This window comes from Entelurus aequoreus, linkage group LG10, assembly GCF_033978785.1.
Source record: "Entelurus aequoreus isolate RoL-2023_Sb linkage group LG10, RoL_Eaeq_v1.1, whole genome shotgun sequence".
Lineage (NCBI taxonomy): Eukaryota > Metazoa > Chordata > Actinopteri > Syngnathiformes > Syngnathidae > Entelurus > Entelurus aequoreus.
This window is the reverse complement of record NC_084740.1, coordinates 46,469,948-46,487,534: the sequence shown is the minus strand read 5'-3', so window position 1 is coordinate 46,487,534 and position 17,587 is coordinate 46,469,948. Positions and strand designations below refer to the sequence as shown.

The 17,587-nt window shown below is 42.2% G+C and overlaps 1 protein-coding gene across 1 annotated transcript in view; it reads right to left on the bottom strand.

Moving 5' to 3' along the window:
• Window positions 1-17,587, bottom strand: part of LOC133658695 (SR-related and CTD-associated factor 4-like) — a 63,846-nt gene that overhangs the window by 23,839 nt on the left and 22,420 nt on the right. The window contains exons 10-16 of the mRNA XM_062061013.1: window positions 9,282-9,365; window positions 9,123-9,190; window positions 6,059-6,240; window positions 5,887-5,987; window positions 5,711-5,824; window positions 5,472-5,628; window positions 5,309-5,403 (exon numbers count right to left, since the gene is read on the bottom strand). Of these exons, the coding sequence (XP_061916997.1) occupies window positions 5,309-5,403; window positions 5,472-5,628; window positions 5,711-5,824; window positions 5,887-5,987; window positions 6,059-6,240; window positions 9,123-9,190; window positions 9,282-9,365 (801 nt within the window). The remainder of the gene's footprint in view (window positions 1-5,308; window positions 5,404-5,471; window positions 5,629-5,710; window positions 5,825-5,886; window positions 5,988-6,058; window positions 6,241-9,122; window positions 9,191-9,281; window positions 9,366-17,587) is intronic.

Genomic DNA, 17,587 nt, shown 5'->3' with positions numbered 1-17,587 from the left:
CATGCATTCCACCTCGTTCAAAATGACATACGCACGCACCCCTGCCATGTCAACACTGATATGGTTGCAGTGGCACCAAATTAACCAAAAATTCACAGAAATTCAGCCAAACGGTAAAATCCCAGCTAATGAGTGGAACATATTGGTTCACAGATTAATGCAGCAAGTTAAAAGGTTCAAGCACATGTTTTCGTTGTGAAAAGTTTACACTGACTGCTGGTTTGGTGGTTCAAAGAACATAAACCCCATCTAGCCAGTTTTAGGTTGTAGTACCTGGATGTACATACAAATAAAAAGCTATATACAGATGGTTTACGAGTTCTGGAGGGGAGTAGGAAGATTGTATAAAAACATCCACTTCTTTATGCAGGTGTTATTTGATGGCAAGTCACTGACGTTTCATTTCTTCCAGTCCTGTATCAGCACATTGAGAAAATAGTTCCCAACAAGGCGTCCTTTCAGCTTACCTTTTCTCCAATTTTGCTTCAGTTCCTCCAAAAAGGAGCCTTTATGTGCAAATGGAAGGCTTTGAAGATGATTTTATTCCATGAGACCTGAAATGTGGCCGTGTCACCGGGTAGCCCTCCTGGGATGCCACCATGAACACATTTATTGTGTTGGATCAAATAATCATGTTCTCTGCACCTTGACATATGCTTTCCTCCTGCAGAAAACCACCGATCTCAAATTGTTGCTGGTAGACACACCACCGACTGTGCTAGCTTTGCGTGGCTGGGATATTGTATTGCAGTCACTCTCCACTATGACTTCCTCGGACATTAGGGTCCACCGAAATAAACACATTCCAAGTCTGATACATGTTATCCGTAACTTGTTCCACTATCATTGGACAGGTCGTTTTCATAGTACTAGTCGTGCTATAGGTACATTTGCATATATTAATACATATAATATCACCAAGTATTAAGAACAATGCCATTTATAAAAAGGTTCTGGGTCCTGTTCGCAGCCTTCAGTAAATGTGATGTCACCAATGTGACATCACATGTGACCCATTCTGCTAATGCCTCCTAAACAAACATTTCAATACATGCTTGATTATGAATTATATAACTTTAAAGGAATTTGTTTTTGGGGACAAGGCAGGGCTCTGCAACATTTTGCATCAAAAGAGTCATTTGGGCCCGTTTCCACCAAATCAAAACCTATGTGATCATTATATTGAAATTAATGCTACGTATACGGTTTCCTTTAACGCACTGTCACGTTACGATCCTGTCTTGTTCTCTCCCCTATATTTTGCATGTTATTTTGTTACTGGTTTCTTTTCTACTTTCTCCCTATAGTTTCCTTGGTAAGGACCGACACCTATCGCCACCTGACAATTAGTCAAGATCCAACTTTGTTTTGTGACCTGTTGTGTTGTCACCAGTGTTAGGCAAATGACTTCAAATAATAAATTATAGTTCATACAGCTATTGAATGGATGTATCTCTCCTTGTTCACAAAAAGGGTATTGTCACTTCATTGAAACGTTGTTCATTATTCCCTCGTAGTAGTTGAATTTATGTGTGTGTTAGTAACACCGTTATTATGTAACAGCATTATGTTTAACACTGGTTGTCGCACATCTCCTTTCCTTCCATGTTCCTCTTTTACCAGGTATTTCCATGGTTCCACACTTTTGCTCTATCTTCAACTTGTTTATGCTGCTGCGTTAAGGCAAGCTCTGTCTTCCCCCTCCAAATCCTGCTGTGTTGCGCGATGAACGCCTAAAAGTCTAACCAGGCTGTAATTGGTTGGCTTTCAATACTTGTCTCGTGTTGATGTGATTCAATCATGAGGCATACTGCCCACCTTTGCTTCTTTGTTTGCTATTAAAGTAACTAGCACCAATTCCAGTAACACTCAATCCCGCTCTAATTACCATTGTTTATTTGCAACAACCGAGCTGAATCAAGACAAGTGTCATAGTTTCTCACCAGAAAACACTGCCCTGGAATTGAATAGCTGATGCAGAACATTGAAAGACTTACGACAGTGCCTCAAAAGTCAGCGTAGTGACAAACTACCTGGAGCCACAACAGAGGGATCAGAAGAGCCACAGGTTGCAGACACCTGGGATAAGGGCTCAAGGTGTTTTTATAAAAAACACTATTCCATAGAAGTATTTTTCACACGTACAAAAAAACCACACATTTTAAAATCTTGTTTTGATTTTAAAAAATACGTTAAAATAATGTTTTAAGTCATTTAAATCCTAACCTGTACTTTTAAGGGGCTGTTTGCAACTTGTTCAAAGCTACATTTGTTAAACCAAAAAATATAAGAACACCACGTAGTTTAACAGAACATACATATTTTTATGGTATTATTTCTCACAATTACCAATAAAGATTGCTCGTCAGGCAGGGGAATTTGTATTGTATTCGCCGTCTCGTATACGCAAGTAGAACTTGCACGTACACAAAAGCAGTCTCAGAGAATCAACTAACAATTTGCAGTCTTGATGTTGTTACGATAGGATAAACATTCAATAATAGCTAATGTTAGCTCGCCAAATCGTTATCATTAGCTAACCCATTAAGCTAATGTGCATGGGTTACAACATTGCGTGCTAAAAGCTGTAAGATGGCAGGACATGACGCGTACAACACATTGGAAAGTCATCCGCATGAAGCTGAAAACAGCCTCTTTAAATAGAAGTGTTTTAACTACTAATTTATTTCAAGTAGGATACTTTTCATTACTCTCTATGACTTTTCCAAAACTGTGGTTCCACAGTCTCAAACCTCTTCACACATTTGACCTGAAAGCCATACAGCCTACATCTTAAAAGCAACACTTAAAAACATCAAACAGTCTGTAAACACACAATAAAATATCTTTCTCTATATTATTCCTCAGTTGTTTACATTTTAAAATGTTATACAGATGCTTTTTCAGGAAAATGAAAGCATGTCTTCCTAAGTTTCCCTTCATGAATGTACGCACCACACACCGCTTTATATTAAATCAAATAATTGGTCACATATGCATTGTTAAACTTAAATGTGTAGACTTAAGACTGCATTAAAAGTGCACTAGAATGTGCTTGATTTCCCAAGTGTTGAGCATTATTCTGCTGTTGAATGAGTTAGCGCTTCACAAACAAACAACTAAACAGTCAATTCAAGTTCATCTAAAAGAAAGGCATTTTGTGATGTTTAAAAAGCTGCACACTGGTATGTTGATTATTGATTAACTCTTGGCAATTTTAGCACTCTAATAGACTCAATTCGTAGTATTATATATTCAATTAATTCTTAAAATGTTAGTTCCATCTATCCATCCATTTTCTACCGCTTGTCCCTTTTGGGGTTGCAGGGGGTGCTGGAGCCTATCTCAGCTGCACATGGGCGGAAGGCGGGGTACACCCTGGACAAGTCGCCACCTCATCGCAGGTTATTTAATAGATTGTATGTTTAATGTTATGATAACTCCACATTGGTGCCTGTCTTTCTCTTCGCGCGTGGTTCGGGTTTGTTATTGTGTCCTTTTTTACGGCATTGCAAATTGACGCTGCTTTAAAAAGTAATTGAATTGGTGTAGACAAAGTTAGCTAGCTGACTTTGGCTAAAATGATAGTTAGTTAATTTTTACATAACTTTGTCTCACACTTGTTGCTAGCTAGCATTGCACAAGCTAACAATCTTACCAGGGCTGAGACTGCTTTAAATGCTCGCCTATCACAGATGTATGGCCATAAAAACAAAGTCTGCTTTGCAAAATGAACAAGGTATCCATGTTTTAACAAGAATAAGAGGATATGCTCTCACACTTTAAATGTTATCACTGGCCATGTTTTAGAGAGTGGTGGTGCGGACCTGCTTTCACCCGGAAAGACAAATGATGACATCACGATTATTGTCGATAAATAGTATTGTCGGCAGCATATTTTATTGTCGACAGTGTCGACTAATCGTTGCACCCCATAAAAGTGTTTTATATCTGTCCATATGGAAAATGATTGATACCCTCTATAGACTATCAAAAATGAGTACCGGGAGAAAAGTATGCTAAATGTAAACTTTTGTATTTAAAAAGTAACCTTCCGCTGATTATAATTACTCTGCTATCAAGGCAGAAAGGAAATGTCAACACAACCACAGAAGACATTCAACGTAAACAAAATTGTAAAATCCCATTGAGCACTTAACAATAAGCTCTTAAAATTACCGTGCAAAAACAAGAAATATGTAAGAAATGCCTAAGTGTAAGAAAATAGTGCAACGTGTGAAAATGTAAACAGAGAAACCTGAAGAACTATTTTCTGCAGGTTTAGTGGCAGCTGTGCTCTAAAGGGTGAGCGCGGCTAAGGTGGTGTGGTATTAGTTAGTCTTGGTGGGGACGAGCACCCTGCATCATTTACAGACCACATTGGTCTGACTACGGTCCTTTTGAAAAAATCCAAAAACCTGCCATACTGTCAAAGGGACTTTTCCTCTTTTATTCACAATTTCTTGATTATGCGTGTATCGCGATATACATTGATATCGTCTTATTGCCCGGCCCTAGTCATAACCCATAGAGCTGCTAGTAGGGGCAAAGTGTGAGGGTATTCCACTGCTGTAGGTGGCACACTTGTGAAAATCCATACACCGCATTATGTCACATAAACCGGAAGTAATACATACAAACCAGTTTTGCCTTAATCATTAAGAAATACTCAAACCTTTACAAATTAAAACAGAGGATAAACATTTAACAACAATGACATGTTTCTTCAGAAACAAGAACATTTAATGTTTCTTCCTCGTGTCTCTTTATTTTAATTTGAATAAAACTTGGTTGAAAGACTTCTGCATGTATTTAAGTATTTTTAAGCACATTCAACAATTTAGATAACTGATATGAACATGAAGAAAAAATCATTACATCTCTAAGACATTCACATTTACTTTGAGTGTGTATGTTGATCATTTTACAGAAACAGTCATCTTTAGTGATTGTTGTAGACTACTGTAAAATATAGGTATGAAATGTGAAGACTGTTCCCTATGTTTGTAAGAATGGGGAGTACATTATGAAGTCTAAGTCTTGAATGTCCCCTAACTATGTACCTGTTCTTGTATTGATGATTAATGGTGTCATATCTCTTAAAGGGCATGATTGTTCAATGCTCTTGAAAAAGTAGTAATGATAGGGTGATTCAGATAAGCTCTACTGCTCATGAGAAACAATATTTTATTTTTCTTAATAAGTCTCCATGAAAATGTGAGGTGAGCCTCCAAGAGAAGAGTCTATGAACCAGTATTAAAAGAGCACTAAGAGAAAGAACAATGTTTAAAGACTGCATTAGCGTTACCTGAATCTGAGTTTCGACGGTCCCATCTCTTGGTGCAGTATCCGACATGCCGTTCACAACCGCCTGCTTTTTGAGGGTCAGAACACTTTTCCAATCTGAGTAACAACAAATGACAATATGAGAAAAGCACAATTTGTGCAACATAGAATAAAGAGGTGTCTACCTTCAGTTAATGTGTCTGGGTCGAACATTCCTCCTTCTCGATAGCCCTCCAGCTCCTCGGTTTTCACTTTGGCCCAGGGGATGTAGGTGACCCCTCGCTCCACGTCCCAGAACTTCTTGTGTGCTGTTTTTATACCTTTGTTCAAAGCCCACGCAATCTAGGCAAGATGGCAAAGTAAAGTGAATCAAGATAGTCAGCACGAAGCTGGAAATGATGGCAGGATGGGTATGGTTATGTACCTTCACAGACTTCTGGTTGACTTTGTACGAACCACTAATCAGCTTGTTCAAGGCAGTGTAGGCGTCCTGTCTGTGCACCATAACAATGTAGGCACAACCTCTGGGAGGTATCATCTGCAAAGATACAACGGTAATGTAAGTCAAACGGGTATGGTACTTGCATAATGCTGACTTACATTGATTGAGTCAATCTGGCCAAACTCCTCCAGAAGGGACATGACGTCAGACTGCTGGGTTTTCTTGTCCAGCTGACCGACCCAGAGTGTTGTGCTGCAAACTTATTAACAGTTCCATTGTTAAAACCTCTATGCAAAGATTGATAGATGCTTGGGAGGCAACAACACATACCACTGAGCGTCTGGCTCTTGATGCTAGGAAGACCCTTCTGTCTCCGCTCTCTGTCACGCTCGCGATCCGTCCTATCCTGAGAACGAGATCGCCAGCGTTGCTCTCTGGGGGGACTTCTGGAGCGTCTGCGCCTGGACCCTCTTGAGCGTGATGAAGAACGAGACCTTCTTCTCCTAGGAGAACTGAATAAAAGATTGAAAGAGGATAGTTCCCTCAGAGTGTTAAGATATAGACTCACTGGTGTACATTTTACTACTATTATTTTTGACCACTTAGGAAGCACAAACTTATTGTGAAGGGGGTATTTTTGCAAAGAGCGGAACAGGAAGTGTTTTAGCGGATATCCTGTAAGGACGGGAAAAGCCTGAATAAAGCCAGAGGCAAAAGATAAAGTTGGACTTATGATTGAGTAACATTGTTAGCGGGGGATGGTTAGTAACTGCAAAGTACCGCCAGGCTTCAAGGAGGCGAAGCCGTACGAAAGCTGGAAGAATGAAGTCCTGATTTGGACTAAAGTTACGAAGCTGGAAAAGAAAAAGCAAGCGCTTGCCGTGGTTTTGTCAGTGTCCGGAACGGCGAGAGACACAGCGATGGAAATACCGGATAAATACACAGGCATGACAACTTTGCTTCAGAAACTAGACCCGCTGTTACTCAAGGAAGAAAAGGACAAAGCCTATGAAGATTATATAAACTTTGACCAGATTACGAGAGACTGCAGTGTATCCATGGCACACTACAATATCGACTTTGAACAGCGTTGTTCTCGCATGCGTAAGTACAACATGGAACTTCCCGATACAGTTTTGGCTTTCAAATTGCTGGATGCTGCATGCTTAGACACAAAAGATTGTCAGTTAGCTCTTACAGCGTGCACTGAACTCAACTCAACTTTTCATCAATGAAGTCAGCAATGAACCAGGCTTTTGGAGGGAAACCACAGACTGCTTCCAGTGTGGGAATTAAACAGGAAAGTGTGTATGTCACTGAACAGACTGGACTGAGAGGCAAGTCATGGCCTCAAAAGGATCAACAGAAGACACCTCTGCCTGGACAGGTATGGTCACAGATCAAAGTGTGCCATCTGTCAGACATTTCCCTGGGTTGAAGACTGTCCTCACAAAGGTGAGCAAGTCAAGTTAACGGAAGAGTGTAAAACGGATCATGTAGAAGAGTGCAATATCACTTTGTTTGCAAAAGAGTCCTCCACTGAAGCGGAAATCTTAATGACGGAGTGTTTTGGCACAGCAATCATTGACACTGCATGCACACGGACGGTCTGTGGATAAGAGTGGCTAAATAGCTACATCACTGGACTTAGCCAAAATAAGCTAAAACAGACAGAAACACCCAGCTGTCAACCCTTCAGGTTTGGAGATGGAAAAGGGGTGTATTCCACCAAAAAGATTCATGCACTTGTTGGACAGACAATGTGCCGTATTGAAACGAAGGTAGTTCCAGTGGACATCCCACTGCTTTTGAGTAAAGCTTCTATGAAGCGAACAGGCACAAGACTGAACAAGAAGAATGACAGTGCTGTCATGTTTAATTGATCTGCAAAACTCAACTTCACAAGCTCTGGTCATTACTGTGTTAACATCATGGGAAGTAAGAACAAGGATAATCTATGGGATAACCAGGTCTTGACAACTACAGGAGATAATACTCAAAGAAACAAAAAATTGAGGTTGGAGAAGTGAGCTGTGAGGAAGGAGTGTTGACTGTCACAAAATAAATGAGCACAGCGGATTACGACAAAATACGGTTAAAACTTCAAACAATTTGGGCATGCCTTTGCTGACAAGTTATAGAAGCTTCGAAAAAGTTCAGGCAACAGTGGCAAAGAATGTGTCACTAGAGAAAATTGTGAGTCAATGTGAATACCAAAAATACAAAAAGACTCCCCCAAAGCGGTAGCAGCAGATCTTCATGAGCTTGAACCAGGTCTATGGTATCTAGTCTACACGTCATTGATCAGTTCACAAGGTTTCGTGCTGGCAGCATTCTGACCACAAAGAAATCATCCGAGATATAGTTAAACACTTTGTCCACCACTGGATTAGTGTGCATGGCCCACCACAGAAACTGTGACAATGAGGGAGAGTTTAACAACGGTAAGATAAGAGATATGGAAGAACATTTCAACATAGAAATGAAGACAATAGCTGCCTACAGCCCATAGAGCAATGGACTTCTGGAGCGTCACAACCAAACACTCACCGAGACCATATTGAAAGTAGTGGTCAGTACCGTAATATATTTGTTCTGGTCACATATGGGACGTGAGTCACGTGATTTTTACGTCAGCACCGGAATTAGTAAAATCCGCTGTTCACCTGGGTTTCTCCTGTGTGATTAAAGAAGTGATAAATGAGGAAGTCCTTCTTTAGCTGCCGCCTTGTTTTATCTTATATCATATATAGGTATATATTATCTTATATATACACCTTTTCAATCAACACAAAATCCGCACTTGGGCGCAATGTTCACAGAGTCTCGTATGCTTCCGTCCCAGGTGAGCTGCACTCGGGGGTGCGGCCATTGAGAGCCGCAGGATATGAGGCTGAAGAAGGAGAGGCAGAGGGGTGCAGGCGTGTTCAAGGGTTAAAATGTGTGCCTGTCTGTCGGTCATTCTTTGGGTTGGGGTGTCACTGATGTAATAATATTTTTTTTCTAATATTTTCGCAATCGACCGGTAAGGTCCCAAAGATTGACTGGTCAATCACGGTAGAGGGGTTGGCGACCCCTGTTGTAACTGTTGTGACTGGAACACTGCAACGGACTGGGCTCTGATGGCAAAGAACACCATGTTTCCATGCACCATGACTACAGTCCCCATCAGTTGGTTTTTGGACAAAATCTCAATCTGCCCTCGGTGCTAACTGACAAATCCCCAGGACTAGAGGGCACAACCAATAGTGAGTGGGTATCAAAACACATCTCCTCTTGACATGCATCGAGAAAGGCTTATTATTGAGTAGCAGATAGTTTTTAATCTACTGTAACATACATGCTGTTTAAGATGGACTCTTTTACTAAAATCACAAGAAAAGCCTCTTCTTACCGAGAACCAGACCTTGACCTCCTGCTTTTTCCTTCTCTTCGTGTAGATGGTTCCTCCCTTGAATCCACCTTTCAGGAAAAGACAAAATATACAGTCAATAAACAAAATAGACCAAAGCAATTTGGCGGTTGGATTTAATGTAATAACTGCAAGGTTTACCTGTGATTTAGAGTTGTGTGCATTTCTGGAATGATATAAATCTTTCACCTTCTGATGCTCATTGTGACTTGCTCCACCGACAAACTGACAAAGAAAAAGACACCACGGGGAAAGAAATTAGTCAAATTGGGAAGAATACACTAAAGAGTTGTCTGTGGATCTTCTCATTATTCCAGGTTATTCCGCAAATGGGCTGTTTAGTTTGTCTTAGAAGACGTTTCACCACTCATCCCGGCAGGCTTCATCAGCTAGTGCCAAAGCTCTAACTATTTATACTGGAAAAAGAGGACAGCGTGTACAGGCAAGGATGGTTTTTCCCTATTGTTGTGTGAAAAACAACCGTTCAGATATAAAGGAGTGAATCCCCCTGTCGATGCCAACAGCAGTCATAAAAATGGAATTGCCGCTTGTTAGCAGAAACGATGGCTGTGAAACAAGCACTACCAGCCCCAAAAACAATCCTTTTCCGGGCTGGAAAAACCCAAGTTAGCAGTCCATTCAGTGGTATTAATGCCACAAAGGGGGCACATTTCAATCTTGCCATAGACTTCTTTCCTGACTCCTCTTTCAAACCATCCATCTTCTCCGTCCAGAATGATCTGTACATTTTTGCCTTTTGCTGAATCTTGACTTGAATAGTTTGCACGTATGTCTGCTTACTGGTTGTTTTGTTTCCACAATACAGAAATCGGTGCATTCGTCACTGCACTGGAAAGCACACACCAGATTGTTTTTGTCCGGGTCTACTCTTGAGGGTTCCCAAGATGTTGTCTCAGGGTGTTGCCTGGTTTAAAGTGTACTGGAATGTTGTGTCGGTTAACATTTCTTCTGAGTTTCTCAGACAGACCTGATAAATAATGGAATGACAATGTTTTTGCATCTGCCACCTTTCTCTTCCTCACCCAATTTGTTATTGTTCTTTAAAGTTAAAGTAACAGTGATAGTCACACACACACTAGGTGTGGTGAAATTACTCTCTGCATTTGACCCATCCCCTTGTTCCACCCCCTGGGAGGTGAGGGGAGCAGTGAGCGGCAGCGGTGGCCGCGCTCAGGAATCATTTGGTGATTTAACCCTTTGGAGAACTGACTGCACTTTTCACAAACGACCAGCTCAGGTAGCCACAGGTTTTGAGGGCTTACCTCAAACGCTGGTTGTCTTTAGACTGTGTGCTGGTGGTAATGTTATCAGCTCTGTGTTGTAGTGTTCAGATAACATACAGTGTGTGCAGTTATAGAGGAGTCGCTCCTTTGCATGCTAACACCACATGGTTTTATAAATACCCTGGTATTTCGGTTTCAAAGTCCTTTTCATAATAATACAGTGACGTGTGATGTATCGCACGAAAACTTGGTGGGTGTAGTTTTTTTTCTGGCGTTTTAGCATTGGCTGGGTCTGTAAATAAACTAGGGATGTCCGATAATGGCTTTTTTGCCGATATCCGATATTCCGATATTGTCCAACTCTTAATTACCGATACCAATATTGACTGATACCGATATATACAGTCGTGGAATTAACACATTATTATGCCTAATTTGGACAACCAGGTATGGTGAAGATAAGGTCCTTTTTTTAAAAAATTATATAATAAAATAAGATAAATAAATTTAAAACATTTTCTTGAATAAAAAAGAAAGTAAAACAATATAAAAACAGTTGCATAGAAACTAGTAATTAATGAAAATGAGTAAAATTAAGTGTTAAAGGTTAGTACTATTAGTGGACCAGCAGCACGCACAATCATGTGTGCTTACGGACTGTATACCTTGCAGACTGTATTGATATATATTGATATATAATGTAGGAAGCACAGACTGTATCCCTTGCAGACTGTATTGATATATATTGATATATAATGTAGGAAGCAGAATATTAATAACAGAAAGAAACAACCCTTTTGTGTGAATGAGTGTGAATGGGGGAGGGAGGTTTTTTGGGTTGGTGCACTAATTGTAAGTGTATCTTGTGTTTTTTATGTTGATTTAATTAAAAAAATTTAAAAAACGATACCGATAATTAAAAAAACGATACAGATCATTTCCGATATTACATTTTAAAGCATTTATCGGCCGATAATATCGGTCTGCCGATATTATCTTGTTGCCCCCCGGCTCAGAGCCTGCACGTTGGAGTTCAACCCGGTGGACGAGAGGGTAGCTTCCCTCCACCTTCGGGTGGGGGAACGGGTCCTGACTGTGGTTTGCGCTTACGCGCGAAACCGCAGCTCAGAGTACCCACCCTTTTTGGATTCACTCGAGGGAGTACTTGAGAGTGCTCCCCCGGGTGATTCTCTCGTTCTACTGGGGGGACTTCAATGCTCATGTTGGCAGCGACAGTGAAACCTGGAGAGGCGTGATTGGGAAGAATGGCCGCCCGGATCTGAACCAGAGCGGTGTTTTGTTATTGGACTTTTGTGCCCGTCACAGATTGTCTATAACGAACACCATGTTCAAACATAAGAGTGTCCATATGTGCACTTGGCACCAGGACACCCTAGGCCGCAGTTCCATGATCGACTTTGTAGTTGTGTCATCGGATTTGCGGCCTCATGTTTTGGACACTCGGGTGAAGAGAGGGGCGGAGCTTTCTACCGATCACCACCTGGTGGTGAGTTGGCTGCGATGGTGGGGGAGGATGCCGGACAGACCTGGCAGGCCCAAACGCATTGTGAGGGTTTGCTGGGAACGTCTGGCAGAGTCTCCTGTCAGAGAGTTTCAATTCCCACCTCCGGAAGAACTTTGAACATGTCACGAGGGAGGTGCTGGACATTGAGTCCGAGTGGACCATGTTCCGCACCTCTATTGTCGAGGCGGCTCATTGGAGCTGTGGCCGTAAGGTAGTTGGTGCCTGTCGTGGCGGTAATCCTAGAACCCGTTGGTGGACACCGGCGGTGAGGGTTGCCGTCAAGCTGAAGAAGGAGTCCTACCGGGTTCTTTTGGCTCATAGGACTCCTGAGGCAGCGGACAGGTACCGACAGGCCAAGCGGTGTGCGGCTTCAGCGGTCGCGGAGGCAAAAACTCGGACATGGGAGGAGTTCGGGGAGGCCATGGAAAACGACTTCCGGACGGCTTCGAAGCGATTCTGGACCACCATCCGCCGCCTCAGGAAGGGGAAGCAGTGCACTATCAACACCGTGTATGGTGAGGATGGTGTTCTGCTGACCTCGACTGCGGATGTTGTGGATCAGTGGAGGGAATACTGCGAAGACCTCCTCAATCCCACCAACACTTCTTCCTATGAGGAAGCAGTGCCTGGGGAATCTGCGGTGGGCTCTCCTATTTCTGGGGCTGAGGTAGTTAAAAAGCTCCTCGGTGGCAAGGCCCCGGGGGTGGATGAGATCCACACGGAGTTCCTTAAGGCTCTGGATGTTGTGGGGCTGTCTTGGTTGACAAGACTCTGCAGCATCGCGTGGACATCGGGGGCGGTACCTCTGGATTGGCAGACCGGGTTGGTGGTTCCTCTCTTTAAGAAGGAGAACCGGAGGGTGTGTTCCAACTATCGTAGGATCACACTCTTCAGCCTTCCCGGTAAGGTCTATTCGGGTGTACTGGAGAGGAGGCTACGCCGGATAGTCGAACCTCGGATTCAGGAGGAACAGTGTGGTTTTCGTCCTGGTCGTGGAACTGTGGACCAGCTCTATACTCTCGGCAGGGTCCTTGAGGGTGCATGGGAGTTTGCCCAACCAGTCTACATGTGCTTTGTGGACTTGGAGAAGGCATTCGACAGTGTACCCCGGGAAGTCCTGTGGGGAGTGCTCAGAGAGTAAGGGGTATCGGACTGTCTGATTGTGGCGGTCCGCTCCCTGTATAATCAGTGTCAGAGCTTGGTCCGCATTGCCGGCAGTAAGTCGGACCCGTTTCCAGTGAGGGTTGGACTCCGCCAAAGCTGCCCTTTGTCACAGATTCTGTTCATAACTTTTATGGACAGAATTTCTAGGCACAGTCAGGGCGTTGAGGGGATCTGGTTTGGTGGCTGCAGGATTAAGTCTCTGCTATTTGCAGATGATGTGGTCCTGATGGCTTCATCTGGCCAAGATCTTCAGCACTCACTGGATCGGTTTGCAGCCGAGTGTGAAGCGACTGGGATGAGAATCAGCACCTCTAAGTCATAGTCCATGGTTCTCGCCCGGAAAAGGGAGGAGTGCCATCTCCGGGTTGGGGAGGAGATCTTGCCCCAAGTGGAGGAGTTCAAGTACCTCGGAGTCTTGTTCACGAGTGAGGGAAGAGTGGATCGTGAGATGGACAGGCGGATCGGTGCGGCGTCTTCAGTAATGCGGACGCTGTATCGATCCATTGTGGTGAAGAAGGAGCTGAGCCGGAAGGCAAAGCTTTCAATTTACCGGTCGATCTACGTTCCCATCCTCACCTATGGTCATGAGCTTTGGGTCATGACCGAAAGGACAAGATCACGGGTACAAGCAGCCCAAATGAGTTTCCTCCGCCAGGTGGCGGGTCTCTCTCTTAGAGATAGGGTGAGAAGCTCTGTCATCCGGGAGGAGCTCAAAGTAAAGCCGCTGCTCCTCCACATCGAGAGGAGCCAGATGAGGTGGTTCGGGCTTCTGGTCAGGATGCCACCCGAACGCCTCCCTAGGGAGGTGTTTCGGGCACGTCCGACCGGTAGTAGGCCACGGGGAAGACCCAGGACACGTTGGGTAGACTATCTTTCCCGGCTGGCCTGGGAACGCCTCGGGAGGAGCTGGACGAAGTGGCTGGGGAGAGGGAAGTCTGGGCTTCCCTGCTTAGGCTGCTGCCCCCGCGACCCGACCTCGGATAAGCGGAAGAAGATGGATGGGTGGATGGATCAAGTATTTGTGATATTGTTATTATAAACGCTAACGCAGACCAAGTATTAATAGTGACATCACTTTCTGTGTGCCGATGTTTACATCATCGACTGATCAGTTGCTTCCTTGCTCACTGTAAGTTTAATGTAGATCATAAATCATGCCTCTCACCTGGACAGAAGGTGGCTGCTACAAGTTGGTACACTTTGACAGTCATATAGGACTTGGAACTGGCGAGGACGACACGAAAAAGCACTTGTTCCCCCCACCTTGTTTCTTCGTGAGGATTATGGGACATTTTTCATCTGAAGGGGAATATATGAACACTCTAGAAGTCGCCGTCCTAATGACAGCAGACCTTGTACAGTAAGTGATGTTTTATTATGTTTGTTGGCTCTCAAAGTCTGCAGTGAGCAGAAATTAGTGATGAAGAAAAAAAAAAGCAAACGTGACGCGTTTTTTTAATTAATGCGCCGTGTATGCTTAAAATGATCAAAATATGTAAATATTACATGTTATTTTAAATGTTACTACATTGCTTGTATACTTACACCATGTAAATAAAACTCTTATGGAGGTGTTTGGATATTTTTTTTAAGGGATTTAAAGGCAGAATTAAACGGCTCCCATAGGTTCCATTGTATGCAGACTTTTTATCACATGTATTTTAATATTTAGAATGCATTAAAAAAAGAAGTCCATCCGTCATCATGTCTGTCATGATTTTGAACGATATGCAAAATTCCAAAAGATTTGCAGTTCCCCTTTAAGGTTGGGTTCTGATCATGATTAGAAGAAAAATCTGAAGTCCTTCAGCTTCTAAATTCAGCTTCAGTATTGATTCGAGCATTCACACGAAAATCCGGAATTGCACAGATTAGCATATTTTCGTGTCTTTCTCACCAACTCGGGGTTTAAGTTATTTGTCAAAACGATCAACTTCTCGGTTTATGGACACAACCTTCTACTTAGCAGCACAATTAATCGAATTTTAATCGTGATCACGATTTTGGCCGCTACGATTAAATGAGGGTGATTGGCGGCGATATTAGCATTTAAAATGGAGGCTCTGCTGCACATTATTTCAAGCACATTCAGAACCAACAGTCAGCCAACCACTAGGGGGCGACCAAAAGACAGTGGACTCATGTGAGAGCGAGTAAGAGTGAGTGAAACTATTAATCGATTTAAACTATTATACAAACATGGGGTCTGGTTCAAATATAGAGATGAGGGTCTTTAATTTGACCTGCTGCTGTACTCTGTCTCAAAGTGTTAACATGTGCTCAATGTTTCCTTACCATTATTGCTATATTGTCTATTACCATTATTGCTATGTTGTCCATTACCATTATTGTTATGTTGTCTATTACCATTGTTGGTATAGTCATTATTCCTACATTGTTGATACAAATGATTGTTACAGTGTAATAATTATTGTTACCTGTGGTAATGCCACTATGATACAACATCTGTATTGTAATCCTTGAACAAAGTAAAAGTGAAACTCATGTGAATAATCACTGAATGGAGAACTGGGGGTGGGATTAAATAAATTATCTTCTTCCCAGTCCCTTTCAGGCAAAACTGGACAATCATGCATTACATACAATACATTACCTTTTGCACTGTATTAATTTATATTATTATGTGTTGTCTACTTTGTACTTTTTTATGTCATTGCCTAAAATAAATAAATAAATGAAATGGAAAAGGGGTGACTGACACTTGATCAGTATGTAGCTCCTGAAAATATTAGAAAAAGATGCATTGGTGCCCTTCTCTCCCGTAGAGTGACCCACATTTTAACCTAGGAAAATGCCCACACGTCTCTAGGCATTCTCCCGCTCACCCGGAAATACTGAATATTTATTTTTAGTAAGCCCTTTGTCTTTTGCCATTTTTATTTCATACTGATTTTTTTTTTAAAGTTTCATTTTGAAATGAAAGCCCTGTTCACATATTGTTTGTTTAAAATAGAAATGGCAATAAAAACAATTTGTTTACCGTATTTTTCAGACTATAAGTCGCAGTTTTTTTCATAGTTTGGCAGGGGGGGGCACCGACTTATACTCAGGAGCGACTTGTGTGTGAAATGATTAACACATTAGCGTAAAATATCAAATAATATTATTTAGCTCATTCACGTAAGAGACTAGACGTAAAAGATTTTATGGGATTTAGCGATTAGGAGTGACAGATTGTTTGGTAAACGTATAGCATGTTCTATATGTTATAGTTATTTGAATGACTCTTACCATAATATGTTACGTTAACATACCAGTTGGTTATTTATGCCTCATATAACGTACACTTATTCAGCCTGTTGTTCACTATTCTTTAGACATTTTAAATTGCCTTTCAAATGTTTATTCTTGGTGTTGGATTTTATCAAATAAAATTCCCCCAAAAATGCGACGTATACTCCAGTGCAGACCTGGGCATTGTACGGCCCGCGGGCCGCATCCGGCCCTTTGCGCATCCCTGTCCGGCCCGCGTGAGGCCAATCATAAATTACAAAATAAATTTCAAAAAGTATCTATGTGGAGTGTGCAATACAACGGTGCTGCTTTTGTTTTGAAAAGCGTTATTTGTATTACTTCCGTGTGGACGTATGCGCGTGTGCGATTGTGAGTGAATTGAACGGCGCAATAACAAATTACAAAATAAAGTTTAAAAAACATCTATGTCTTGCGCGCAATACAACTGTGCTGCTTTTATTTTGAAATGTGTTATTTATGCCGTATGTCCGGGGGGAACCTGTGAGTGAAGGTGCATAGAGACAAGTGATGAGACGCTAAAAAGAGAAAAGTTGATGAGGAATGGCGTGTTTTGGACTGGCAAGTATTTCTTTACATAAATTAATGGTAAAGCCGTGTGCTTAATTTGTGGTACACAGCTTGCTGTGTTTAAAGAATATCATTTTAATCGCCACTACACGAAGAAACACGAGGGAAAATACCGGAATGTGTCTGATGAAGCGCGCGCAAGGGAGGCTGATGCGTTGATGGTAAAACTGCAAACCCAACAAGGACTTTGTGCCATATTTCACACCCCCAGAGATGCAGCCGTCAGGACAAGTTTCGTCATTTCTCACAAAAGCGCCAGAAAAAGGAAGGCGTTTTCTGACGGAGAGTTTATTAAGGAGTGCTTATTGGACTTTGTTGCGCTGTATGCCCGCATGGACTGTTTTTCGCTAACTTTGGATGAGAGCTCTGATGTACGTGACACCTCCAGCTGCTCTTCTTCTTACGTGGGATAACTGCAGACTTTCAAATCACGGAGTAGCTGGCAACCATGCAGTCAATTAAAGAGACAACCACAGGTAATGACTTGTTCACATAGGTAAATGCGTGTTGGGACATGTTAGGACTGAAATGGGACAAGCTGGCTGGTGTGACAATCTAATCCACTTTATTTATATAGCACATTTAAACAACAAAATGTTTCCAAAGTGCTGCACAACAATGTTAAAAACAATATTCAAATATTATCCTTAGCTCCACCAATGACTGAATAA